At 42.5% G+C, this 27,789-nt stretch overlaps 1 protein-coding gene across 3 annotated transcripts in view; it reads right to left on the bottom strand.

Moving 5' to 3' along the window:
• Nucleotides 1–27,789, bottom strand: part of pde2a (phosphodiesterase 2A) — a 169,045-nt gene that overhangs the window by 19,676 nt on the left and 121,580 nt on the right. For 2 of the 3 annotated variants that reach the window (XM_006799937.3, XM_006799938.3), the window contains exons 3-13: nucleotides 13,183–13,272; nucleotides 12,835–12,923; nucleotides 9,913–10,022; nucleotides 9,065–9,114; nucleotides 8,773–8,832; nucleotides 8,267–8,423; nucleotides 7,670–7,722; nucleotides 5,466–5,540; nucleotides 5,190–5,231; nucleotides 3,724–3,792; nucleotides 3,505–3,635 (exon numbers count right to left, since the gene is read on the bottom strand). In XM_006799937.3, coding sequence (XP_006800000.2) covers nucleotides 3,505–3,635; nucleotides 3,724–3,792; nucleotides 5,190–5,231; nucleotides 5,466–5,540; nucleotides 7,670–7,722; nucleotides 8,267–8,423; nucleotides 8,773–8,832; nucleotides 9,065–9,114; nucleotides 9,913–10,022; nucleotides 12,835–12,923; nucleotides 13,183–13,272 — 926 coding nt within the window. Of the gene's footprint in view, nucleotides 1–3,504; nucleotides 3,636–3,723; nucleotides 3,793–5,189; nucleotides 5,232–5,465; nucleotides 5,541–7,669; nucleotides 7,723–8,266; nucleotides 8,424–8,772; nucleotides 8,833–9,064; nucleotides 9,115–9,892; nucleotides 10,023–12,834; nucleotides 12,924–13,182; nucleotides 13,273–27,789 lie in introns of those variants that run through there. The other variant, XM_035911624.2, reaches the window with a different exon arrangement.

Genomic DNA, 27,789 nt, shown 5'->3' with positions numbered 1-27,789 from the left:
ATTGTGCTCACAGAACAGGATATTCATCACATTATATGCGCAGCTGAGACCATAATCCTGCTGCTGTTACTATGGTAATGAGATGCAAGCTCTATCATTTGTGCCACTGGCAGAGGGAGAAATTATAGGACATGATCCCTTCTCATCTCTCACAATCTTGACGGAGAGAGAGAGAGAGAGAGAGAGAGGGAGGGAGGGAGGGAGTACAAACACCAGACTGCATGAGAGTGTCTGCACGTGTGTGGAAACCATACAATACACAAAACAACTTTCCCAGTTTCTTAGACAAACACAGAGACAAACAGCTGGAGTGCAAGTTTGCAGACTTCTGCATTCAGGAGATAGCAGCATTGCTCTGGGCAACACACACACACACACACACACACACACGCATGCCAAAACATAGCGCCACACCAGGCAGCAAAGCCTCCCACTGCTTTTAGTCTCATGACCTGACGCTAGATCCTCACACTGTCATCCTCATCGCAGCCATCTGGATACACACACACACACACACACACACACACACACACACACACACACTAGAGGATTTCACACAAGCTCAAAAAGTGCTGTGGTACATGTTTGGGGGCGGTCACTCTGTCAAATGACGGACTTTCCACATCTGCCAGTGACACGGAGCGGGACCCAGACTTAAATTATCCGTGTAAAACTGTGTCACTCTGGGTTATAATGGTACGTTTTGTAAGCATCAGCCCTTGCAGTGAAAGATGGGTGTGCATTAAAAAAATGATGCTGTTGTTGATGGAGTCATATTAACAACCTGACGAGTTAGCGGGTCTTCTTGCCCAATAAATGACAGCTGCATACTTTTGCAAGACTTTTAAGCAAGAAGCACTGCCGAGTAGGGATTCGCAAGAGTGATGACAAACAGCCATGCAGAATGAGGGACAGGTGAGGCCTTGACTTCTAACAAAAACATATACAGGGTTTTCTTGCAAATCATCAGTAAATACCTGAAGATCAGTTCAGCTCAGACTCAGATGGCAGACTGTTAATAACCAGCATTGTTTCCCTTGTATGCTCTCTGCACAGACACTCGGCATCACCAACAGTTTCTGCTTGAGCTAACCTAAAATATCCTGATTTCACGCATCAGTATCAGGCATCTGTGCAGCTCCGTGTGATTTGTGAATCCATATAGCCTGTGCACAAATCTGGTGCTTGGCTGGAAAATGACTAAGAAACTTTAATAGGTAACTTGAAAAGGAATAAAACAATTTAAGCAGCCTAGTTTTGTAGCCAATGGATGGGAGGGATGTTTATTTTATTCATTTATTCATATGTTTTGAGAAATACAATATATCAGCGAATATTTTGGAGATTGTTATTCAAATAGGTAAGAAGATTTGCTATAACACATCTATAAGAGATGGACAGACGAGACAAACTGCAGATGATCTGTGAATTGTTTTGCTCCACAGTTAAAAAGGTAAAAAGAAAGGTTTTACATATCAGGAGATAATAAAAATCAGCTGGTCCTTAGCAGGTCTTAAAATGAGGTAAATGGAACTACAGCACATAAGATATTACACTGCACCAAAATGCAGTAGCAATGTGTGAAAAAATACACCCTACAAGCTGATTCCTTGCCACCTTTAGGTGCAATAACTTAAAGATACATGTTCTGTATTAATTCATCATTTCCTCACATCATTGTGGAGGAATTCTGACCCACTCTTCTTTAAAATATTGCTTTAGCTGATTTGGTTTGATTTGTTTACGCATAGCTCTCTGAATTTCCTACCACAGCACATCAGTCAGGTCTGGATTTTGACTGGACGATTGCGACACCTTGATTCTTTTCTTTTCTAGTCATTCTGTACGAAGGATCATTTTCCTGTCGCATGATCGAGTTTGAAGCGTTATCTGTCAGACAGATGAATTCACGTTTGACTCTAAAAAAGTTTGGAACACAGAGGAGTTCATGGTCGACTAAAAGACTGCAAGCTGCCCAGGTCCTGTGGCTGCAAAACAAGCACAAATCACCACCCCCTTGATGACAGTGGGATATATAGTATAATATGGTCAATAATCTTCACTTTGGTCTCATCTGTCTGAAGGACATTAGTCCAGAAGTCTTGTGTAACTTGGCAAACCTCAGCTGTGCTGCCACGTGCTATTAACCCTCTCAAGGCAGGCGTTGCCGATTTGCAACAGTTAAAAACTAACAACCTGATCACCCCACATACATATTTTAGGAGTTTTTTTTACTCAGAAGTACCACTGCAGGACTTGGTTGTGCATTAGCAACAAAAGGTTTAATTTGAGCCTGAGAGGGTTAAGAGAGAAAAGATTTTCTTCTGGCTACCCTCCCAAAGACTTGTTCAGTCTTTTTCTAAATTTAACTGAACTTTTAACATGCTAACTGAGGCCTGTAGAGTCTGGGATGTACCACTTTGTTATAACAGGGGGTGACTTTGGTGTAATTTGCTGGGACGTCCGATCCTGGGGTGATTGTCAGCTGTCTCAAATGTTTTCCACTTGTGAATGATCTTTCACACTGTACAATGATGGACTGATTTGTCAATGAAGTACATACCTGTCCTCTTATCCTCTTGCTTCTTATGGAAGCTGTAAGGGTGTACTTAGTTTTTGGTGATGATATATGATGTATGTGATGTGTTGGAGTTGCATTTACCTCATTTTTACACCCTCTAAGGACCAGATGATGCTTTGCTCTGATATTTAAAGCCTTAAGAGAGTATACTTTCTTTTAACCATGACTGTATTTGCTCAATAGCACCCTGTGCTGGAAAACATGAAATAGCCTCTTTGTGTTATACTGATGCATGAGAGTATTATATATTTAAAAAGATAGCCTTTAATTGTAAAGCTGTAGCAGCATGTGCATGTGTCACACGTTGCCGTGCCTATCACTGGTCTGAGTAATATCATTTCTCCTAGCCTATCCTTACCTTTCCATTATTCTGTCTTTTTGCACACACTTTTGGAACCTGTCATTACACTCACATTTCTGACACGTGTCTTTAAACAGACACTCCGTATGAATGTCAGCCCTGCACAAGTATTTCTGGGCTACTCTAGGTTAAACTCCAGGGCTGCTTTTGCATCTCAGTCCTTCCCCTGCATCTGTTCATGGCCAACACAAAGCACAACCTGCTGGTAAGCTGCAGATCTTAGTGGAAACAGCAGTGCAGTCTCTGCTACTATAACCTCAACAAATCTGAGCTGTAAGGCGCAACTAATCAGGCCCCATCCCGACATTACTGTAAGCTGCTGTCAGATAAATCTTTGCATCTACCATGAGTCAGCAGTTGTGGCATTAGGAAAAGCCAAATCACTTTTGGACTGACAGCCGAGTAATTTCAAAAAAGTTTTTTCAGCATTAAGCCATCAACGCTGGAGTGATTTCTGAACAGCTGCGAGGTTCAAAACGCGATTTCAGCGAGTGCCGTGTGGTCTTCTCAGCATTAAACTGAAAAACAAACCAAAAAGAAACAACTCAAAGCGTGGACGTACCTTTTCCCGCCCTCCTTGTTGAAAGCGCACGCTAGTGCCACCACCTGACCTGTAGCCCTGCTGACCACAGGCACACAGAGCATGGAGGAGATCTCACAGCCCAACATACTGGACAGTTGCCTGCGCTCCTCCTGCCATGGTAGCAGGCAGAAAAGACAAACAGATTAGTTACAGTGATGCAGACAGATAGATAGATGCACAAATAGACAGATCTCTTACAGCACTGATGTCTTGAAGAGTAATTGACTTCTTCTTCTCGACAACCTGACCAAAACGTCCAAACATCAGCTGCACAGAAGTAAGAAAAACAAGGAGATAATAAAGACAAGATGAGCACAAGGAAAGTAAATAAAACCAGTATAATGAGGGTAAAATAGATATAAAAAAGCTTGTTTAATATCAGTGAAGCTTATTACCACTGCTAAACAGCACATACAGCCACTTAAGGTTTTTTTCTTGTGTCTTGATATCTCTCGTCACCGGCTATTATCGAGATTTCACACATCATTTAGGCTGGGGCACGCAGTCTATTCACACGATAATGGAAAGCCTGTTAAATATGCTACACAAGCACTGCAGCCAGAGACAGGAGAGTGCAAGCCACCCAAAGGATGTCATTACTGGCCCTCACCAAATTTCTTAATTATAACTCCTGCTGAGGATTATAAGTGATTACATGTGGGAGGCTTATTCTATCATGACACTCGAAAAAAAAAGAAAAAGAAACTACACGCAGGGTTGCAACACTTGCATCATAATTCTGCTTATTAAAAATAGGAGAAGACATCCCTGAAATCCACACCTCAGCTTAACAGACCACATAACGAACAAGAAGCACCCAGAGAGCGCAAACCTCAGCCGAGGCAGCTCACCTTCAATAATTTAAGAAAAAACGACTGCGTTTTGTATAAATTCACTTTGTTTTCTTTGTTACTTTTAAACTTTAAGAAGTTTGTGGCGCAGTAAAAACAACTGCAAAGTGCAGGCTTTTGTTATTTGCCCTGTTGAAACCCATTTGAATATACTTGGCATATTTTTTTGTTCAGATATTATTCTTCGTGATCTTTTATTTATGTGGATATAGCGTTCATTTCACCGTATATCACTCCCTATGTGCCTGTATGCTGACATTGCAAACAATAGTGTCAGCTTTAAACAGCTGTGTGTAGCATTAATATCACTTTGACCTTCAGATCAAGTCATTGATCTCGAAGAGGCATTTTGTATCATTGTAGGGTCTTTAAGCAACTGTTGTCGTGATAAAACTGAATATAATTGGATTGAAAGAGGTCAGAGGTCAAATATGACATATTTGAAATTCACAGCATACTTGCAAGAATCATAGTTTCTAAGTTATACGGTTTTTTGTCAGTTTTTGAGTGTTAATAATTAAATTGACCTTGAAGACCTTGGTGGGTGTATGTACAAATTTTTTAGAATTCATTCAAAGCATTTTGAGCTATTGTGTTTACAGAGTTAGACACACGCAAAAGCTATTAAAACATAACCTCGCTCCCCAAAGGAAATGAAGGTCATTCATGAGTAAAAGGGAAAAATAAGACTTAATGGAAATGCGATCAAACCGGTAAAAAAACTGTTTTACTGGGAACATTGGAAACAAACATGAAATGTAGATGAAAATCAATAAACAATAAGTAAATTATTGCATTGATATTTTGCCTCACCGGGAAGCTGATCTCCTCTTCCAGGACTTTGTCTCTGACTACCTAAAAGATCAGAGATGTCAAAGGTCGGGAGTTCGTCAAATGTTAATGTTCAAATTGCTCTTTGATAAATGAGTCATGGTGTGTGTGTGTGTGTGTGTCTGTGGCGGTGGGGATGAAGAGAACAGTATGTGTGTCCATGTTGTTTTTTGTGTGGTATTTCAAAGACAGATTATGAAAACAAATGTGTACGACAGCGATAAAGACGTGTCTGTGTGTGCGCGTTTGTGTGTATACCTGGCAAAATAGCTGGTGGTTATCCTCAGAGACCAGTAGCAAACAACAGCACTGCGACCGAGTCTGCTGCTGCAACTGCGGAAGAACACAAACACGACATCAGCCCTGACGTATAATCACAGAAATCTCTCTTTATCGGACTCGCTCAGATTGTTTTAAAACCTTCAATTTACTATTCTTTGGAGAGTAGCCTAGGCGTGGAGATAAGATAAGAAATCGGCGGACGGGGAAAAATGACTGCTCCAGGGGTGTGGTGAGAATTCAAACTAATTTTTGCAGTAGATTAAAATCTGGAATGAAATTAGGTTTTTATTACGCTAAACAGACGGGATTTATTCAAGTACATTTTCAGCGTAAGCCCCGCAGTTAGCTGTGAGATGGATAAACAGAAGAAAATCACATTTGGTGTCTGCGTGTGTGTAAATTAAAGTGTGTGTGTGTGCTCAAGCTCCCTGAAGCTGTTGCTCTGTAAGACCTGCAGAGTTGCAACCAATTTCCCGCTGCTGTCTGTGATGAAAACATTTCATTCACATTCATAGACTGAAAATACACTCTGAGCTGTACACGCCCATTGCACGCACGCTGACACAAACATATACACGCACACACACACACACACACACACACACACACACACACACACACACACACACACACACACACGCACACACACACACACACACGTATGCAGCAGCGCTTCCTCACACAGCATTCTTCTCCGTAATCCACCGAGCTGGATGGAGAACAAGCAGAACAGGAAAAAACGGCAGCCACTGCCAACACATTTGCCCCCCAGTCTCTCACACACACATATGTGCACGCACACAAAGCACGCTGCTGCACCCTCATATAATAATAAGCCCCTCCAACCCCTTTTTCAAAAATGCTGTTAATACCATAAGAGCTGCCCCGAGCTCTTCCCACCCGAAAAAACCCACGATTCTTCAGAAGCAACAATCCCATGCTCCCCTTCCCTCTCCTCTCCCCTGTGCCCTCACCCCATTATTTTTACAACTGTAAAAATAAACAAATAGACAAAAACAAATCATGTCGGATTTAACATGCATCTTTAAAAGATCTGCAGTCTATTTTGCACCACCGCAGCCTCTGTTTCGCTCCCTCGCTCTCATCTGTGAGACGGATGGATGAAGGAAAAACAAAAATCCAATGCAGGTTCAGGGGCATAAAGGGATGCAGGCCGCGCTGCCGTTGTTCAGCACCGCTGAGCTGGTCCCAGGGTAGCACAGGTTGCACAGAAGGTCAGGTAGGTTTGACTTAAGCGTTTACAGAGAGAAATATCCACCTCGCTTTACGCCGGTTTTCGGGGCAACCTTTGCTATCCGTGTCCTCAAAGACAGCATCTATAACTTCTGCTGTAACGCCGGTAACAGCAGCTAATGGTAAATGAGTTCATCTGATAGCGTCCGCCTGCTAGTGCATGTTCTCATTTTAGAAACATAATAGAAAATGAGGAAAAACGGTTGTCGAAGGAAAGCAGCGCGTTCACTTGGTTCCTTTAACTAAATTAAAAATACTCGGAATACCTGAAACTCCAAGTATGTTAGGGCCGCAATTATTCCGACTATTATGAGATTATGAGTTGCAGCAGTGCTCGCGATTAGAAATTGCTGATGCTTTTATTTTTCTTTTCATGTGAGGACAAAAGACTGTGTTAACATTTTCTTTTACTAAACTCTGAAGAAAAGAATCGCGTCCCTTGATCCATCAAGCTTCCTTGGATGGACTGAAGCTCTGTCCATTTGATGCAGCATAACCTTCAAATTTCTCTACTTTCTCTTGCTTTATTCTCTCTTATCTTCTTCTTCTGTGAATATTTCCATACATTTGAATTGTAGCCAGAGTCCCGCTGACTACAATTTACCGACTGGCTGAAGCTTGATAACTCTGCTCTCTCTCATGGCTCTCTGCACAGCTCCTCCTTCCCTGCAATCAATCTCTACACCTCTCACTCTGCTCCCCTGGCTTCAGAGAGTGTATCATATAAGAAGGGTGCGCACATTAAGGGGAGGCTAATGGAGTAATTGTGTGACAATAAGCTTGTAGTAAAAATAATGACAGGAAGAGAGATAGAAATCACCGGGAAGGATTTTATGTCTTGAATGTACTGTACATATTTAACACACAGTGTGTGTGTGTGCAGGTTGTGTGTGTGTGAAAGTGCACGAGTGATCTCAACCACTTACATAATTGATGACTTTAAGCTGGAGCGAGGCTGCATCAAGGTCATAGAGCTCACCTAAAAGAGAGAGGGAGACAGAGAGAGAGTCAGAGGATGACAGGAGGAAAAACCAGCGTAGAGCAAGGTCGGAGTGGCGTTAAGGAAGAGTGGGAATGCAGAGCATGTACGCAAGTGGACAGAAAGCAATCCAGGGAGAGATACACTGAGACAGCGAGGTCGGGGAAGGGTGAGCAGGAACCAGCTAACAGAGGGACTAATAATGAAGACAAGACATGGGATGGAGGGCTGCCTGTACTGCAGATGAAGACAGAAGGAAAAGAAGTGAAAACTGAGGTTGCAACCCCACTAAAGACACTAAATGCAACCCACATTTTTTAACAGTTATCAGGGAACAATCTCATGCTTAATGCATATGTGTGAAGAAATAGCATTAAGCATGAGATTTAAAACAATGCTTTGTGTTTTCATCCATCTGAATTCCCACAGCTCCATTATTATATCCCACCTCTCATATACGTATATGCATGTGTGCATGAGTTTGTTGTTTTCTAAGAGAAGAGTGAAATAATGTCTGTAAAGTGTGTGTGTGCTGTGTGCGTACCACAGAGCTGCAGGATGTTGCGGTCAAGCTCGCAGTAGTCCTGTTCTGAGACATTGAGGGGCAGCAGTGCATTGTGGGACTGTAGTGGAGAAGGGCTGAGAGGAGGCCTCTGGTAGGATGTCTGAACAGCTTGGACCCGCACACATGCCACCGAGGCCTGCGACACCACGCGGACGTAAAAAGATCAATTATAACCTCTATATAAGCATCATCGATTTAACATTATACACTATTATTGGATCCGTAAAACAATACAAATGTAAAATTGTTGCGTGTGTCAATACCACAGACTATAGTTAAGGAATAGAAAATAACATCAAGGCTTGAACAGATAGTTGTTAATGCTTGTTTGACAACCAGTGTTTCCTAATTTCCTAACACAGCAGAGCACACGCATGCATGCTGTTTTTTTTTCTTTGGTAAAACACCGTGCCAAAGAGTGTCGATTAACTAAAGAGCACCGTAGCTGCTGCCAGGCTGTTTTTTTTTCGCAGGAGCAAGCTTACATGTTTCTCCAGCACGCTCAGATGCAGTTCATCCTGATCAGATAGTGGACCGCAGCCCACCTGCAATACAAAAACACACACACAGAGTGGAAAATCAACAAAATGCTATTCAGTGGAGGTGGTGGTGCGAGCTGTGTGGTCTCTGTGGAGAACTGAATGCACATATGGCGCACGACTGAAAAAAATCTGCCTTTTGCTTCTTTAATAGGAGAACTTAGAGGTAATGACCTTCTCTGCTGCAACTGGTTTTGTTGCTTTGGACAATTCATTTTTTTGTCCTTGACTGACTCACCAGTAAGACAGCGGTGACCTTGTCCTGCTCCAAGATAGGAATGACAACAGCTGAAAGAAAGAAAGAAGAGCATTCAGAACACATCATGAATTTATTCAGAGGTCTTTTAATCGTCCTTCAGTTTTCCTTCCATGCCCTTGTCTAGCTCCTAATCTTATTTGTTCGCCCCCACGTGTTCTTGTGCTACATATGCAAGAGAAAATTATGGTAAAAAGTACACCTGATGTCCTTGCATAATACTTTTTCTACCTCTGTTCTTTAATTTGTTTTTCTCATCTTTAACAACAACTTATCCTAATGAGCAAAATAAATGTCATCACCGAGGTGTGTGCTGCTGCGCGTGTGGACAGCAGAGGACAAAACAAACAGAATGATGGGTTTAGTACTTTGGTGCCAGGCTAACTCTTTCCCTGCATCATTATTATGATGGGTGTTCAGTATTATGTATCGATTCGCACAGTGCAGAGTGGTCATGCATGTGTACTTTAGGGTCTATAATTACACCTAACAAAACTACACGTGGTATTTTGAGTGTATTCACTCGTCTCCTTTTGCTCTTCTGCATTTTTTCCTCATCACAGACCTCTCGCTGCTTTTTTTAGTCCTCTTGTCCAGCTTTTCGTGCCCACACGGCTCCATGCTTTTCCCTCAGCAACCATCGCCTCTCGCTACTTCCCTCTCTATCTCCTCGTACTTGTTTTTCTCCTCCCACGTTCTCACATCTCTCTGCTCTCATGCACGCAAGCGAGCTCCCGCGCACATGCACACATTTGCGAACAAGGACATGCTGGGCACTTTGTCTGTCCGCTAGCAACATTAAAGCCCTACCCTTCAAAACATAACCACACCTCTTCTGTGTGCTGGTAACGGCGCTGCGAGGCAGATTCTGTACTTCTCTGGCAGTTCGGATGGAGGAAGGCCGGTGCACTGACATCGTTTCAGCTGGTCCGCGATACTCCTGAAACAGATGTATGATAGATAGTTGAGTGTGACTCTGGTCTGAGACAGACAATTACCCGCGCCACATTCGAGACAAAAGGGAGGAGACAATCTGAAAGACAGCTGGAGCAAAAGGAAAAACAAGCGGCAACATTATGAAACCAGATGTGTGCTGAATTCATTCATGCTAACAAAAACACCTCTGAATAGCCCTATTATTCATTGTGAAATTATAAACTCACCGCAGCCATTTGTGCATATGTGTGTATGTGTGTGAAAGAGCAAGCCAGGTGTGAAGCCAGGTGTGAAGCCAGGTGTGATGGCAAAGGTGTAGGTCTTTGTGGGTGTTACATTAAATAAAGAAGGCAGGTGTTTCATGCTAAAATATAGGACACTGGGGCAATTGTGTATTTTGGACCGGCTACCGCACGCAAACACAGTGCACGCCTCGTGTTAAAAGTGCACGAGCATAGAAAGCAACAGGAAGAGGAAGCAACACGGTGCACACAGTTAGATTCAAGATGTATGTACCTCAGATAATAATCGGTAAATCCCTCTGGCAGCCACACACACACACACACACACACACACACACGCACACACACACACACACACACACACACACACACACACACACACACACACACACACACACAGAGCAGCAGTCGCTCTGTAACGCACACAGGCTCTACAGAGTCTGAAATCCCTCCGAGCGTTGAAGCCAAATCTCTGCATGGTGCATTGATTTAAAAATGCCCATTTTTTCAAACTCACTGAGGAGTACTGCACTTCAGTCAAAAAACATTCTCATTGCACTTCACTACTGTGACAAATATAGTTGACCTTTGCGTAATGTATTTGGTTCAAAACAGCTTCTCTTGGTACAGCGGAGAGCAAAACAAATGACCCCGAGGCGCTATGAACAATACTGTTATTTGCTGTTGTGTGTGTGCGTCTGACAGCACATGTGATGTTAAAATGTGTGTTTTAATGTTAACTAAAAGTCTCAGTTTGCTATTGATCTGACACCAAGTAAATAAAGGGCCAGTATCACCAATACCGATACTTTTAACTACTTTAAAAGCACCTTATTTATGTCATTTTCCATATAATAATAACAATTCAGTGGTCTACACACTGAACTTGGAGGATAGCAGTTTGTTTGCGTATCAGATGACAGTTGCAAATGCTTCTGCTTAATCTATAATGTAAATCTTATTTGTCATAACTACTTAACCATCAAGAAAAAAGGGGGGAAACACTGATATTTAAATTGTTTCCAGGGGCTGAAAGGCTCCAGTTTAGCTCTGGACTCTTTTACTGCGGCGCCGTGCTGATGTAATACATCATCTGAGGCTCACCCAGAAAAATATGTCATACATATGGAGGGCAGCATATCCATCGTGGATCACTCATAGCAAGCAGGGTGGTCCCTCTGCTCTTCAGCTTAGAAGATGCGGCAACTTCCACAAAGACGTTTTCATTGGTCAGACAACACTACCCCTCGCTCCATATTTAATGAGCTCCGGCCCAAAGAAGGTGGCAACAAGTTTGAATCGTGTTTATTATCATATCCTTGCACTCTGGCCCTGCATCTTTCTTCTGCAGCATTTGTCATTTGGCTTGTTTGGCTCACATATTGTGAGCACAACAAGTTGTTTAGAAGAGAAACCTTCAAGGAAGATTTCTTAGCTGAACTTGTTTAGGTTTATTTTTTCGCGTGGCTGTGCATGTGCGTCAAGGTCCACATAATGGGCTTGTATGTATTAGAAAGTAGGCTGGAACAACATGGCCTTGCCTCTTATAAGGGTTCATTGTGTGTGTGTGTGTCAAGGACTTGATAACAGGCTTATATAAGCAGGTGAGTCGGAAGGAGAAAAAAGTAACAAACTTCCCTGTAGCTCTTTTAATATCGCCACGATATTTCGCCCTGATAAATGCGAGTATGTGAGCGTTCGTCTGTGCTCAGGTGTTGTGTGTGCGCGTGTCCTTGTGCGCTGGTGCCTCGTGAGGATGTTTGTGTGGCTTCCCGTTGTTCATGTAGCAATGAGGTGTTGGAAACGGGGTGGTTGTCTGACAAACAGACAGTTTCATCAATAATGTAGAATTGGTTTTTCCCCAGCGCCTCGGCAGCAGTCGCAGCAGCACATGGGGGTCGTGGAGCTTCGGGGAGCACTTAAGAGAGGAGAGGATCGCCGAGCCTCGCTGAGGGACCGGAGGCACTGTCACCTCGGCTATTAGCCCCGCAACGCTTCCACAGGAGAGGGATTGAAGGTGAGAGAGAAAGAGGAGCACGGGAATGGGGGAGGGCGGTAGCTGAAGGCAGGAAGATCTAAACACAGGCAGCATAGCGCTTTGTGGCTCTTTGGGGGAAGATCAGGCTGAGAGGGAAAAGAGGGCAAAGATAGACTCATGCAGTGAGGTGGGAAGGTGGGAAAGCAGATGACAAAAGAGGAAAAAAGAAGCTGTCAGAGAGATGGGTGGGTGAGGAAGGGTAAAAAAAAAGTGATGGGGTAAAAATCAAAGGCCAGGACAAAAACAGAGGAGGTCCCCTCTGTGTGTCACCTTATCTCTGTGCTGAGGAGGATGTGATTTTGGACCGAGTGGCTCACATTCATTTAGACGACACCTGTTTCTCACACAGAGGAAACATCCGTCTCCGTTTCCCCTCCACCCCCACCCCTCCTCTTTGTTCTATTGCTTCTCCGGGTATCGCTGCCCTCAACAACAAATGCAGCAAATCAGTACACGGAGGTGATTCACTGAGACGAAACATCTGTGACTTGCCGCATAGAGAGAGAGAGACACACACAGACACAAGCGGCACACACCTGATTTTTCCCTCCTGTGGCAGCTCATGTGGCGGGTCGTCAGATAGTAGCCTCGAGTCTTCCTCCAGCAAGTAGACACATGCACACTCCTGGAATTAAAACACACCCGCGTATACATGCACGTTATGCACGTTTGTAAAATTAATCAGATTCTGATTAGTTTAATGAGCGATGAGCCTCATCCATTTGTAACAAGATTTGGGGCTCTGTTCCCTGGTCCTGTGTCAGGGCCGAGTACTGAGTACTACACCACTCTGAATACTAACAGGAAGCCTTTTCTTCTTCCTTCCCCTTCCTCCAGGTAATAAATTGAGGAAATTCCAATACGTGTGTGTTCTCATGCATTACCGTGCTGGGCAGCAGCTCCTGAACGCCATCTCGAAGGGCCACTCGCAGAGAGCGCGCATCCACGACTGCCGCCAGCCGCAGCAAGGCATCCTGGGGAGGAAAACAAAAACAGATGCTCCGATGTTTGTTGGGTTGTTTTTCTACGATCGTAAAGTGCAGCTCGAAAAACCCGAGGCCTTGGCTATCAATTTGTTTTCTTTGTGGGCACAAGGATTACACCGCAACAGCTCTTCCTCAGATATTTACCTTGGCAGGCTGCAAAGGACTCTGAAACAATATTTAAACTGTGTCACACTCAGTATATACTCAGCAAACTGCACCAGTTGGAGACACAAGTGTGGTACTTAGGAATGAACTGAGCTCGGATGTCACCAGGGAGTGGATTTTGCTCAACAAGGCGCTCGTTGCTTTTATTTCATTTCAGAAAACAAAGCACTTGGCAATTCATTTGCACACTTTGGTAGGCAGCTGATTTATGAAACGAGTTAACAAGTCGCAAGAAAATGTACATTCCTGGATGCTCTGTTATGCCTGATCAAATTCACCAAGAGCCTGTGAGAAATCATCTTTTCAAATCTTTAAGAAAGACAAACTAAAAAAGGCTCGCCTGAGGCTATGCAGGCTCTTACTCCTCTTCACGGCGGAGGCTGGCTCTGCTTGGAAAAAACCTTTTTACAGGAGGTGGCATCTGACCGCTCGCCACACAGAAAGCATTTCATCTGAGTTTCCATCCAGCTAACGCCTGACTGAACAGATACGCTCTTGTTTTAATCACTCCAAGCTGTCTTCAGCACAATGGCTTCCCTTTCATTCATGCCAGTAAATGTGAAACAACAGGTATTTTTCTTTTTTTTGCACCTTTTTGAGACAATATTGGGCTCTGAAAAAAATGCCAGTCATCTCCACCATTCCTGTGAAGACATGGTGTAAAGGAAAAACTGTTTGTACCTGATGTGAGCGGACCGACTTGACAGAGACGTATGAAGAATGAAAAAACAGAGCTTGAGAGAGAAGTTCAATCCTCACTGTCTCCACACACCAGGCTGGGTGTAGCGAACTGCAGAGGCAATTTTGATGTCAGAAAGGTTTAAGGGACGGGTGTTTCAGATACATTTCTATAAACAACCCCATTTGACGTCCAATATTGTCGTAAAAGGGACAATTCAACTGCAAGGCGACAGCGCTTTTATAGCTCTTTTCGGTTCTCTGAAATACACACTTTGATAAAAATGAGATTAAAAAACAGGGTTGAGGAATGGAGGAGTACACAAACAGGGGAGCAGATCTCAGATGAAAGGGACCGTATAGTTTGAGGTCCTGCAAAACGCTACAACGAAGCACCTCTGCATCTCCCGCCTCAGCTTTACCAGAAACGGCTATAAATTCCCACCATAGGCATAATTATTCTCTGTGTGAAGTCTACTTAAATCCCTACCAGTTCCAGTGATCACACTGCATTATCATTACATTTAACCGTGGTCTACAGAAACATCTCAGCGGGACTTCAAAATCTGATCAAAGCAAAGGAAAACACAGAGGGAAATCTCAAAGGCTTTATATGCTCCAGCTTTAAAACTGTGTGCTGAATATGAATGGGGAAGAATACACAGAGCCCGAAACCGCCAGATCTTCTTCTTCCAGTTGTTTACGACAAAGCTGTTAGTGACACGGCGCAACTGAAAGGAAGAACATCTTGTTTCCCTTGGGCGTTCGAGAGCACGAAGGTATCGAACGCCGCGGGCTCAGTGCTCTAACGAGGCAGCCTTGTGTCCTTTTCGCCTCATTTTGATACCTCGCTTCTAGCAGTTTTACCGCTCTCTGTTGGTTGCGACTGATGCTGAACATGGATGAGGAGGGAGGAGGACATGTTTTTTTTTTTGTAGGTCTGCATGTGTCAAATGTCAAGGAGGAGAGGAGACGAAAAGGGGGGAGATGGAGAGAGAGTGGAGAGCGCTGTCATGCCTGAGCGCTCAGTGTTGGTTATTACATATGATTAGATAGGATTAAATGTGATTAGCTTTGATCACTCAATCAGCCGGCCCGAGTGCTGTTGTAATGAAGTTGGAGCTCTGCCAGCCCATGTGTGAGTGTGTGTCTGAGAGTGTTTTGTATCCTAAGTTGCAGATTGTGAAATACTCGCACAAATCCCAGTAAGTAATGTGTTGGCCGTGGCGCAGACAAACAATGAACGTCTCTCTGGCTTCCATCCTCCCCGCGCTGATGCTGTCAGGAACGACGACAGCGTTTGTGGCTGTAACGAATTTATGCCTCGGTAAATGTCACACTCTGCACTTTGACCTTTCGCAATAATTTCTTTCCATATACCTCGAACCATCTGTTTTATTAATTTACCTCCTTCTCCGCCCATCATTGCGCACACATTTGCACACACCCACACGCATTCCTTCAGGTATGCATACATATCCTGCCACCCACTCAAGCAGGACCTGAAGACACGAGATGATGCCGATGATTTTTTTCTTTAAATGATAACATTTCTAGTTTTTATTATCTGGTGTTTCTTCCCGGGGACTGAAAGAAGACGTTTATTTAGTCGAGCTGGTTTTTTAACCGTTCCTCCTCACACAGAGGATGATGCAATCCTGGGAGATCAAAATTGAAATGAAAACGGCGATTGTGATTTCATTACACTAACAGCGTTCTCTAATGCCGGTTCAGTTTATGTGAATTTGGCTACAGCTTTTATCTAAATTGATCTGAAAATGCTTTACAGAACAAATATTTGATCATCAGCCATCACCAAAATGGCAAATGCGTTGCTTTGATTTAATTATCGGAAAAATATTCCCATAGATTTGATATTTATTCAACTCATTGCATTACTGTCATGTTTGAATTTGTTTCGGGATTGCACTCGTCTCAAGCAGGTTGCGCTGCCCTTTTGTGTCTGTGCATGCAGCATCATGATTTTTCTTAAATCCACCTTTCCTCAACATCTCTCCGTGTATCAGAGTTTAAATTTTTATGTTGATCTTCAGGTTTCTCCTCCTCTCATGGGGATGTAGTCTTTGTTGTCGTCTTTATCTGCAGTTATTCTAATCACTTGAAGCACTCTTCTGAAGGGCACCTTTGATCAGCATAACCAAATGCAGTCTTTTCTCTTTGTATCGTTCTCAGATCGTCACATCACCCATGTCTTTTTTTTTTTAAAAGAAACGGCAGTATTGGCGGTGTCAAATACTCCAGTTAACCTCAACTGCAGCACGCTTTGCACAAAAAACAAAACAAAAACAAAAAACTATAACTGACAGAGAAAGTTGAGGGCAGCGCATTCAGGGTGTGAGGTGCTCTGTTGCATTGAGGTCATGTGACTTGAGTACAGTGAAATCAGTGTCACGTTCAAGAAACCAGTTTGAGATAATTTGAGCTTTGTGCATTTTCCTGCTGGAAGAGCCATCATAGGATGGGTACACTGTGGTCAAGAAGGGATGTACGTGGTCAGCAACAACGCCTTTGGTAGCCTGCGGTGTTTAAATTATGTTCATTAAGCCCTAAGAGGTCCAAATTGTGCCAAGAAAATATCCCCCACATTGTAACACCACCACCAGCCTGAGCCGTTAATACAAAACAAGCTGGATCCATGCTTTCATGTTGTTTGTGCCAAATTCTTACCCTACAATTGAAAGTCACAGCAGAAATCGAGAGTAGGCATTTTCATCCAGAGAACTGCAGCACACTCGATATTTTCTCTGTTTCAGACCCTGCAGATGGTTGTGTGGGGAGATCTCAGCATACAACCCTGTATGTTCAAAGTGACTTAAATCACCTTTCTTCCCCCCTTTTAATGCTCAGTTTGAACATCAGCAGGTCGTCTTGACCCTCGCTACACATCTATATATATACATACTGAGTCTGATTGGCTGATTAGATATTTGCTTAACAATGAGTTGAACAGGTGTAGCTAATGAGCCTAATGATTTCCTGCAGGGAAGCTCTTGTAATGTAGGCAGAAAGAGTGTCTAAAGCCTCTCCTGCGATGGCTATTTACTTTTAATATTCTCGACACTTAAGCCATCAAGTTTCTTGGTGACTTATGCAAAATAATGAAAACATAGTGGTCAAGCGTAAGGTAGTGAGGAAATTACATTACAGAGAAGCGGAGCTTGACTATCGAATGCAAAAAGGCTCCTGCTCATCATCGTTAGGCTGCTGTCAGACAGAATTTTCAGATTGTTACAGTCTGTTTCCATCAGCCATTCGGTGGAGTTAAAGGAATCAAAGGTACGAACTTAGATGCCGGAAAAGGAAAAGAAAAAAGCAGCATTTCATTTATGATGTCCCCGAACTACAGCAGTCATAAATTTGAGTTAATAGAGAGGGAGCCAGACATTTTCAGAATAACTCCAGGAGGACATCTCACTGAAAAGTTTAATTAAGTCTACACGGACAGAGCTGTAGCTAGCAGGATAAAGCCAAATCAAGCTCTGTATAATGTCGAGATAATTTCCTGTTGAGCAGAACTAGACCAGATAATATTTGCACATTCTTTCTAACGTTTATTTTTGCTGTCTGGTGAGGAGGGATGCTTTTTTCCCGGGTCATACATTATTTGGAGTTGCATTTCTATATTAAAATCAACTCTTCTGACGTTGCCTGATTTGTACGCATTTTATATTTTGCATTATTTCCAGCTGATTAAAGCAAAATGATATCGCCAAGCTCTCGCTGCTCTGGATGTATTTCTGCTCCAGCGGCGAAAGCATAATCGCACGTTCGCTGCCGGTTGTGCTCTCTGAGGGACTCTTCATATGAATCCAGCAACAACAGCAGTGTGTGAAAGGCTGGAGAGGAAACAGATTTATGCCCCCAGGGAGTGTAGCATCATATATTTGATGAACACTGAAAAGGGAAAAAAGAAGTGAGTGGTGTTGGTAATATAACAGGTAAAAGTGAGAGAAAGATCCCTAATGGCCCACTGTATTTCATTTAAGTGAAGACAGACGAAAGCCTCGGTTGAGACAGGAGCTTGTAAGAGACGACCTATATTAATGTTTATATCTGATAAAAAATGTCTTAAATTACTGAAAGTGTTCCAGGGCCTCAACCGACATCTCCAAGCCTTTATTAATGACTGGATTCTGCTGAAAATAACATAAAATAAATTTATAATAATATGAAGACATAGTTCTGTGTTCCTGCAGTACTTATGGAAAGGAACACGACTGAATATAACAGTAAAAAAGTCATTTTCTTTCCACTTGAATCGAGTTCCAGAGCAGTCTCAGTCTAATGAAGTGCTGAACATGGATGGAGAGAGTGTGGATGCCTTTAAAAGATTGTCCCAGTGGTTATGTGTGGTATTCCAACTAAAACACCTAAACCAGTGGTCCCAAACCTTTTTTTTGCGCCACTGACTGGTTTATGTCTGACAATATTTTCATGGACGGGCCTTTAAGGTGTCGCAGATAAACACAACAAAATAAAACCAGTACTGGTACGAAAAACAGAAGATTTATTCATAACACATGCGAAAAGACCCAACAATAAAAACTGAATAAAAACCCCGAAAACCATAAATTTCACACCCGAGCTTCAACTCTCGTGGCCCGGTACCAAACAACTCACGGACTGGTAACGGTCCGTGGCCCGGGCGGTTGGGGACCGCTGACCTAAACCCTTTATAGATATCCCATTTATAAGAGGCACTTGTATCTCTAATACCATATATTCATTTTAAAACTGTGTAAATAAGAGGCACCAGTGGTGAGTTGTCATATGGTAGCAGAAAAAAAATGAAACTTCAAAAAAGGAAGCCAGAATTCATAGAGTACAGGAAAGAGGAAATCACAGTGGCAAGCAAGAGGAGCTCTTAAGATCTGCTCCGATTTTCTCTTGCAAAATCTCTGGAGCCAGTAGAAAGTGAAGCAGAAATGAGGGAATTGTCGGTGGCCTGAGGTTGTGGTGGTTACAAGAAGGTCCTGGGCTTGAATCCTGCTGCCTGGAGCCTCTCTGTGTGGAGTTTGAATGTTGTCTTAGTGTCTGTGTGGGCTTTCTCCTACAGTCCAGAGACATGCATAGGTTAGATTAAACCCTTAATGCCTAGTGTTTTTAAACAATAAAAATTGTGAAAAGGTTTAATAAACACTTCACTTTTGAAAAATTAAAACTTTCTTGCAATTATTTCATGGTTCAGGCTTTAGAGGGCAGAACAGTTGGGTCCGACCTCGCTGATGGGAGTGCAAAATCGAATGGCCCTTGACATGTTGTTGGCGGAGAAAGGGAGCGTATGTGCCATGTTCGGAGACATGTGTTGTACCTTTATCCCCAACAACGCTGCCCCAGATGGCTCAGTAACTCGAGCTCTGGAAGGGCTGAAAACTCTGTCTAAAACTATGCATGAACACTCAGGAATCGACAACCCGCTGGAGAGCTGGATGACATCCGTGTTCGGACAATGGAAAGGGTTTGTGATGTCTGTAATGCTTTCTATTGCATCATTTCTAGGGATATTGGTGACTTGTGGTTGTTGTCTCATTCCTTGCGCCAGAGGATTGTTGGAAAAGGTAATCACGAGGGCAGTGGACCCCGGAGCGGTGACCCCGGTGTCCATGATGCCATTGATGGAGCTAGAAGCAACTGAGGGGGCCGAGGAGTGACACAACAAACGGTGTGGTTCCCAAGAGAGGGATTTTATTGCTACAATATATCCTGCATCATTAATAATATAATCTATAGTATAGATACTGCATTAAGATGTTCATTAAAACCTGCCGGCCTCACATTAACCTTTTATTACAGGTGCAGCCATAGTAATTGTACACACACATTGCATTTTGTGCTTATTAAAGAGTTGAAGTTCAGTCAATTAAGGAAAGGTCATAAGCCTCGTTCGGCGCGATGTCCGGACGATCTATTGTGTAAGTGACTTGGAGCTACAGAAGGTTAAAACTGCATACACGCCTACAAAACACATATAATACATACAATCTAGAAACAGGCCTGAGCAAAGGCCTGAATGCATTCAGCAACCTGATGCATTTGAGTTTGCTTAGTAACAGGTGACAGAAGATGTGTCAGAGAGGAGGACAAGTCCACGGGGGCCTTCAGGGCCTCAAGTCATCGCCATATTTGGAAAAGATGCTAGAAAGAGGAACTTCTGTGTCTGCCTTTAGCTCTAAAAATTGATCATTGTCTGTAAACGATGCACATAATGTTCTTAAGATGCAAATAATGTTCTTATAACGCGTGAAGGGGCGTTAACCCTGACATTATAAAAAGCCATTGTCTGTGTATTTTGGGCGAAGAAGTCCGCTGATGTGACGCTGTGTGCTTCTTCCCACGCGTGTGTTCTTAATAAACTCTTCATCTGATTGCACTCTACTGGGCCTCCATTGGTTTGCTTTTGTGCCACATTTTCGAATTCGGGACACTAGTGAGTCTACATTGGCTGTAGGTGTGAATGTGGACATGATTGGTCGTCTGTCTTGGTGTCACTCCTGTGACAGGCTGGTGTCCTGTCCATGGTGTACCCCAGCTCCTGCCCTGTAACAGCTGAGATAGGCTTCAGCACCCCACATGACCATAAACTGGATAAGTGGGAGAAAAATGAAGGCAAATCTTGGTTCGATATTTAGCATAAAACAAATTTCTCACAAACATAAAAAAAAAGACTTTGTGTACTTCATAACTGCAAAGCAGCCACCTGCAAGTGCTGATAAGAGAAAGACAATAGGGGACTGGAAGGGAGCGATGTAGTGCATACCCCACTATTTGGCTTTAATTTTGTTATTCTAACCTTAATCCGTTTGCTGAGTCCGTTTCACACTTGTTGGACCCGAGGAGTCTGGCTGGGGGGGGCGGAGATTATCTCTGATAGCGTAGTTACTGGTGGTCCCTGCACACGCTGTGCTCAGTGTGCACACAGCACACCGGAGAAACAGAGCACTCTTAACTGCATCTTAGTTAAAGAAATCATTTTCTTTTACTGCTTTTTTCATAGTAACGCACAGTTTATTTGTGTGTTTAAGAAAAACATAAACCAATATTAGATCATAAATTATTGTAACGTTTTTATCACTTTGACGGGATAAAATTAAATGGGTAGATATAAAAACAATTACAGGGCTGTAAGCGCATCCCTGGGATTGTTTGGGGAACTCTTCACAATACATCACCAACAGCAAACAAGGTCAGGCTTTACTCTTTGTATTGTGGATTTTTTGATCCATAGAAAGTTTGTGTCATGGTCCTGAATTTTCTTTACAGTCAATGTAATCGGGGGTGAGTCCAAATCACATGACCAATTTAAGATGACCTAGAGGCAGCACAAAAGTGTAAACAATGGTTTTAAGCCTAACAGGGTGGTTTTGTATCATTTTATGAATCACATTTAGTTGTATATTTTAGATCATCTCGACAGATATTTGGGATTCATGTATTTGTTTTAGTTTGATCTTGCTAAGCATCATTTGCTGGCAATGGTTGGTGCTGCTCTCCCTGACTGAGTCTTAGTTTGTGCTTGTTTACAATCGTCCATCGCATCTTAAAATCTTGAGCCTCAGTTCTGTTTCAGTTCCTGTTTTGGCTTTAATATCCTGCTCACGGTTTATTCTATCTCTTCTATTAGTTTTACTTCCCTCCCTGTATGTTGTTGTTTGGCTTTAGTTCAGCTGTGTCTCCCAGGTGTCTCTACTCAATCACCCCTGTGTGTGTATACATAGTCCTGTCACGCCCTTAATCTTTGTCTTGAGTCTTGAGTGTATCCATTCAGTGTGTCCCTCAGTCCCCTGTGCCTTAGAGTTTGTTTACATTTCCTTTTCTTATTTCTTGTTATAGTTTGTATTTCACATTTTTTGTGTGTTCTGGGCCTTATGACAGTCAATTATCAGATTATTCTGCCAAAATGCAATCTACAGTGTGAGTATTAAACTGCATATTTAACAAAAGGATACTAAAAGGTCCTGACGGAGCATCCTTTGGTGTAAAAGCTATCCCTGGAAATTTTGGTCTTTTATGTTTTTTAAAATCATTTACACATCCACCTAAAGAGAAAATATTAGCACTGAAATGAAAAACCAATTTAAACCAATTTAGTGTTGGTTTAAATTAGCTACATTAACCTTGAATAATGATTGTTTGAGACTTCTAAGCCATCAGTGTGATATATGTAAATTAATATTTAATTAATCTAAAAAATGAACACTTTATTTTCCAAAAATGTGATTTTTTTGCCGGCAATTATTTCATGGTTCAGGCTTTAAAGAGTTCAAACTGCTGGGAGTTAAATCAGACAAATGCCCCAGCAACAGAAATCTGCCACTTTGCCCCTTTCTAGAAGAAAAATGGCTGCCTTCCACCTTCCACAGGCAAAAACACCCTTTTGAAGTCAAGATGTAAAGTATATCAACACAACCAATTTGTTGCTGTTTGTTATCTGGTTATATAGCTTACAAATTGACAGAGATTTTAGTACCCTGTATGATATATTATCCCACATGTCAGTAGGTGGAGAGAATCAGAAGCATAAAAACTGTGAGTTTCAAGATGCAAAAACAGGTAATAGGTAACATTCATATCCTTATTTATTCTAGCATAACTTCTGCAACTTTTTGGAAGATTCACTACAACAAAACCTGACTTTATATAGATTTTAAAAATATTATTTTGTGCTTCATTGCACTCATGAATTCACTGAAGGAAAACAACCATTCCTCTGAGAAACAGAGCAGATTAGCCAGTTAGTTGAATACTAATATTCTAAATTGGTCACATTAGTTAACGACTGCGCTGCAATAAAGGCCTGACCGAGAGGATTAGTTTAAGGAGCTAATTGGAGTCTTTAGGGTAACTCCCATATTTCTTATCTGCTGCATTGTTCACAGAGCCTTCCGACGCCTTGAGTCAAGCCCATCTGCATTTCAAGTGAGTCGACCTTGATCTAACAGCGAGAGGATGGAGGGTAATGGCATTCCACTTGCACATGATTAAAGGTATCCTCCTTTATGTCTGCAGAGATTTATGCAAAACCAACAATTTACTTGATCCTACAAGCCCCTCTGTGCATTACAGTGAATCACTGTGCTTAACCAACACCTTCTGCTTGCGTATCTGTACAGTTTAAAGGCACCAGCACGATTGTGAGCAGGGTCTACACGCAGCAGCTTTGCAGACCATCAACTACATGTTATAACAGTTTACTGTCACCAGTGTGTGGGCTATGGCTGTTTGTGTTGTTGCTAGTCCTTCAGCCCGCTGCAGAGAGGACTACAGTTGTAACATTCAACAAGTTGAAGTGAACGTCAGTGTTAAACACAATGAAAAACGTCCACTTTGTGTTTCCACTTCATGAAGAAGTCATTTTCCTGTTCAGGCCCAATTGTGAACCAATCAGCATTTGACTTGTGCATAGTATCATTCCTGTTGCATTATGTGCTTTTAGCTTTTGGGACACAAGTACATCTGAGTGAGCTTGCATACCCAAAATCCTTCACTCTGTGGAGCCGAATATCTCCGCAAACTGAGACAAACTCAGCCCACAAATCCCGTTCGAGTCAGCAAGAGATGCACAGCTGGGCTCTTCCGCTCTTTAACATATAAGTGATTTACCAGTGTGTATTGATTTTTCCTTACCGGTCGTCTGTCACGGAGAGAGGAGGGATGAGGGACACATTTAACGATTTAAGGAAAGATTGAGAGAAAGACAGGCAGAGGCATGTATACACACACATGCACACCACAGCTGGTGGGAGGCTAGCAGCGTGAGGTCCTGGTTGTTATTCCAACAGAGCTGGGTCTCCAGTAGCATCACTAACATACTGGAGACACATGCACTGTAGAATACAGCCAAGCCATGAAGACGGGCCTCGGAACAAGCACACACACCCCATTCATTCAGGTAAGAGTACCGAGAGGAGGAGGTTTTATAAAACAACAGAGCGATGCTGACTCCTGTAACAACAAGGGCGACCTATCGCCGAAGTACAGGAGAAACAGATGCATCGCAATGCTAACCCGTAATTAACCAAACAACCTGTGTGTGTAAGAAAGAGAGACTCAGAAGACGAGAGACAGCAATTTTCAGCAGCTTCCAGTGAAACTTATTAAGATCACATCGCATGAGCAGCCAACAAACCACAATTCATAATTCATGCTTCTACAGCGTGACTTGAAAGGAGGCAGATGATAGACAGAAAGAACGAGGAACAGAAATTAAGGCTGAAGTGGACTGACTAAACACGGGAACCCGATCCTATAAAGACTATAAAGAAAACTGTAAAGTTTTTCCTATAAAGAAAACTGCTTGCTGATGAAATTCACACATTGCTCAGTTGGAGAGAGGAAAAAGGATTGGAGGCAAGTGATGCTTTAATAATACAGCACAAACTGGGGCTAACAGATTTTAATAGAATGAAATAGGCGTTAAATTAAAAGCATAGGCTAAGTCTGAGAGGGGAAATGATGACCCAACGAAGAGGACATGCAAACTCCCTGGGCAAACATTTGCCTTTAAGTCATAAACCTCAAACATGTCATATCATATGGTCACTTCCTGTAACATTATAGACAGTCTCCATGCAAAGTTGGTGCACTTGTTACATTGTTTCAATAATCCTACTTACAGCATTCTTTAAACGTAGATGTCTGGATTAGTGCAATAATGGTTTTCGCCAGCAGCTACTGCTCGGCTAGATCACGGACAGCCCTGCAAATTTAATACAAACTCATGCATAACAAATATCCCGCAAGGCTTATTTTTCTAAGACCAACACACTATAAAACTTGACGAAGATTTCATGGCAGTAATAAATGTCTGCCAATCCTCCTCTCAGTTGCCTCCTTTATCTCCTCTGGAGACAACAGCAGACAGCTGTTCTCGTCAGGTCTAATCAGATTTGTATTTTAATTGAAGGAGTAAGAGAAAAAAGTTAGAAATAAGAAATAGTGGATTCATAAGCTTATTTATGGGTCTAGTCTTTATGAAACCTGATTATTTAGCAATAAATTCATCCTGAGTTATCAAATAGACATTGAATCCCTTGTAAAGTTTCATAAAAGATCTCAGTTTATCAGCATCATGGTCTGTGGGTTTTCTGATCTTTCTATTGTTATTGATAATATTATGAAGCCTCTGTTCTTAGGGGCGATTGTGGCTCAAGAGTTGGGAGTTTGCCTTGTAATCTGGTTCAAGCCCCGGCTCCGACAGTCTCGGTCGTTGTGTCCTTGGGCAAGACACTTCACCTGTTGCCTGGTGGTGGTCAGAGGGCCCGGTGGAGCCAGTGTCCAGCAGCCTCGCCTCTGTCAGTGCGCACCAGGGTGGCTGTGGCTATAATGTAGCTGTGGGTGGATGACTGGATGTGTAAAGCGCTTTGGGGTCCTTAGGGACTAGTAAAGCGCTATACAAATACAGGCCATTTATTTGTTGTGTGGGGTTTGGTCATATATTTTTATTTTATTTTATCTGGTGTTACATGTTATTTGGTGTTTGATTATCAACTATTCCTAGCATTTGGGTTTGCTTTCACAAAAAACATCTGCTCGTGACACGCAAAAACCCCCCAAACAAAATTAGCATAAAGCTTGGTTAGGTTATGAAGTATTCTCAAAGATTTGAGATGATTGTGAATCCAAAACTGAGCAATAAACCACTAATTAGGAAGTTAGTTTTTCCTACTTGCCGCTGGTCTCAATTGCACTGCATTTATTACTTACGCCCACTTTTGAAAAACCTTAGCTCATTCGATCTCCCGTCAAAGTCCTGCAGCTAAATCTGTGATGAAAACTGCGGATGACAAACAGCGGTGCACAATGAGCTCGTTTTAGGTGGAGCGTTTGATTCTTGCTCGAGTGTTTGTGTGAGTAAATGCAGCCTGTCTCATGTCTCCTTTTGTTTCAGGCTGTGAGTGAGCAAGCATCGGCTTCCTTTCATGCTGCATGACTCTTTCGCTGTCATCGTCTCTGGAGGTAGTTGTTGTCAGCGGTTATTAAAGCGGCACTAATGTTCCTGTCATTCCTACAACCTGTGACGACAGTGACAACACTAACCGAGCCAGTGATGTCACTTCATGAAATCTGAATTTTTTTTTTTTTTTAGCCGCGCGCCTGTTTCAAAAGAAGTCATCGAGTTTTAGACGCACAGTTTTTTTATGCACTTATAAAACCCCTGACATGTCTGAGTTAATTGGATGGCTAAATTTTAATTACCAGTCTGCTTTGTTAGAACACCATAACATTTGCTTTGAGTGTGTTCCTGACACAGTGCTGGTGCAGTAAAATGCAGAGCACCTTGTCTAATTTAAATGATTGCCATCAGTATTAACCGAGGGACCGGACTGCTCGAAAATGTCAACAACTGCCAATCACGGCTGTCTAAATATCACGGTCGCTCAAAAAAACGACCTTACTCGAATGCAGCAGATGTGTTGTATGATAGCACATTTGTTACAGACAATGACACCCAGGCTCATCTACTTTCTCTCGCCCCGGGAGCGCCGCAGTGAGGATTTATTCAAAGCTCAGGGGAGTAAAAAAGGGACACTGATGGGACTGCGCAGGCAAAAAAAGAAACACTAGTTGTTTCTCACTCGCACAATCTGAAAGGGAGGACACAATAATGGCCTCCATTCTTCATCCTCACCCTTTTTTTTTGTTGCTCTGAACCTTTCACTCATCTGCATCTTATTCACGGACTCACTCTTTGTCACTCTGTTCCCTCTAATGTTTTGCATATTCTCACTATTCACAGCCCCCCCCCCCCCCCCCCCCGTCTCTTTGTCACCTGTTTCTGCATTTGTCCCTTACATCCCATTATGAGTCTCTCTTTCTCTCTGTCTCCCTGCTGCAGGTGTTTGACAGTCACACTGTCGTCATATGGCTGTTGTTCTATTTTAATCTGACTCTTCTGTTCAGGAACAGACGCCCACATGCTCTCGCCATTGTCTTGGTTCTCTATTCACTTTTCTCCTCCCCTGGATCGTTACCTTGCTTGAACTTCTACAATTTGCTCCGTTTCTACCTCCAGTGCTCTTAACATCCATCCATCCAACCATCCTGGGAGAAAGACGGGAGGAAGACACACACATCAACCCAGAACCCAGACCTCTTCATTAGCCTTACAGCACAAATGTTGGCTTTTACATGATGGCTTCCTGCCATCTCTACCATAAACAGTTTGTGGTTATACATTTGAGTTTGGTTAGCTAGACCTCTTGAGCTTATGAGCAGTTATTATTTTTCCAGTGCAGATTCATTTGCATTTTAAACCAAGTAAGTACTTAATTCACCATTTAATGTTAACAGCTGTTCCATAAAAACACACGTTTAGATTCAAGCTACAATGACATTTAATTAAGATGGGAGAAAATAAGTGAGAAAGTGCTGCTGACATATTTTTTAATCCACATCATGGTCCTAACTATAGTGCTTTTATGCTAAAACCCCCCCAAACCGTAACTATAATTTATTCACATCAGAAAAAAAAATAACTCTACAGTAAAATCCTTTTTTTTCCATCAAACTTTTGTAAGATTTGGAAGTCAAACTATTTATGCTCGGTCTTGTTGACTGAAATGTCAGATTCTACTAATCAGGGGACTGACAAATGCACGCATCACTTTGTTAGGTACGCCTCTTCAGCAGCTCTAATCAGCC

The sequence above is a fragment of the Neolamprologus brichardi genome, chromosome 14, assembly GCF_056152115.1.
Source record: "Neolamprologus brichardi isolate AB-2024 chromosome 14, ASM5615211v1, whole genome shotgun sequence".
NCBI lineage: Eukaryota > Metazoa > Chordata > Actinopteri > Cichliformes > Cichlidae > Neolamprologus > Neolamprologus brichardi.
Note: the sequence above shows the minus strand (reverse complement) of the source record. Positions and strands in the feature narration are given on the sequence as shown.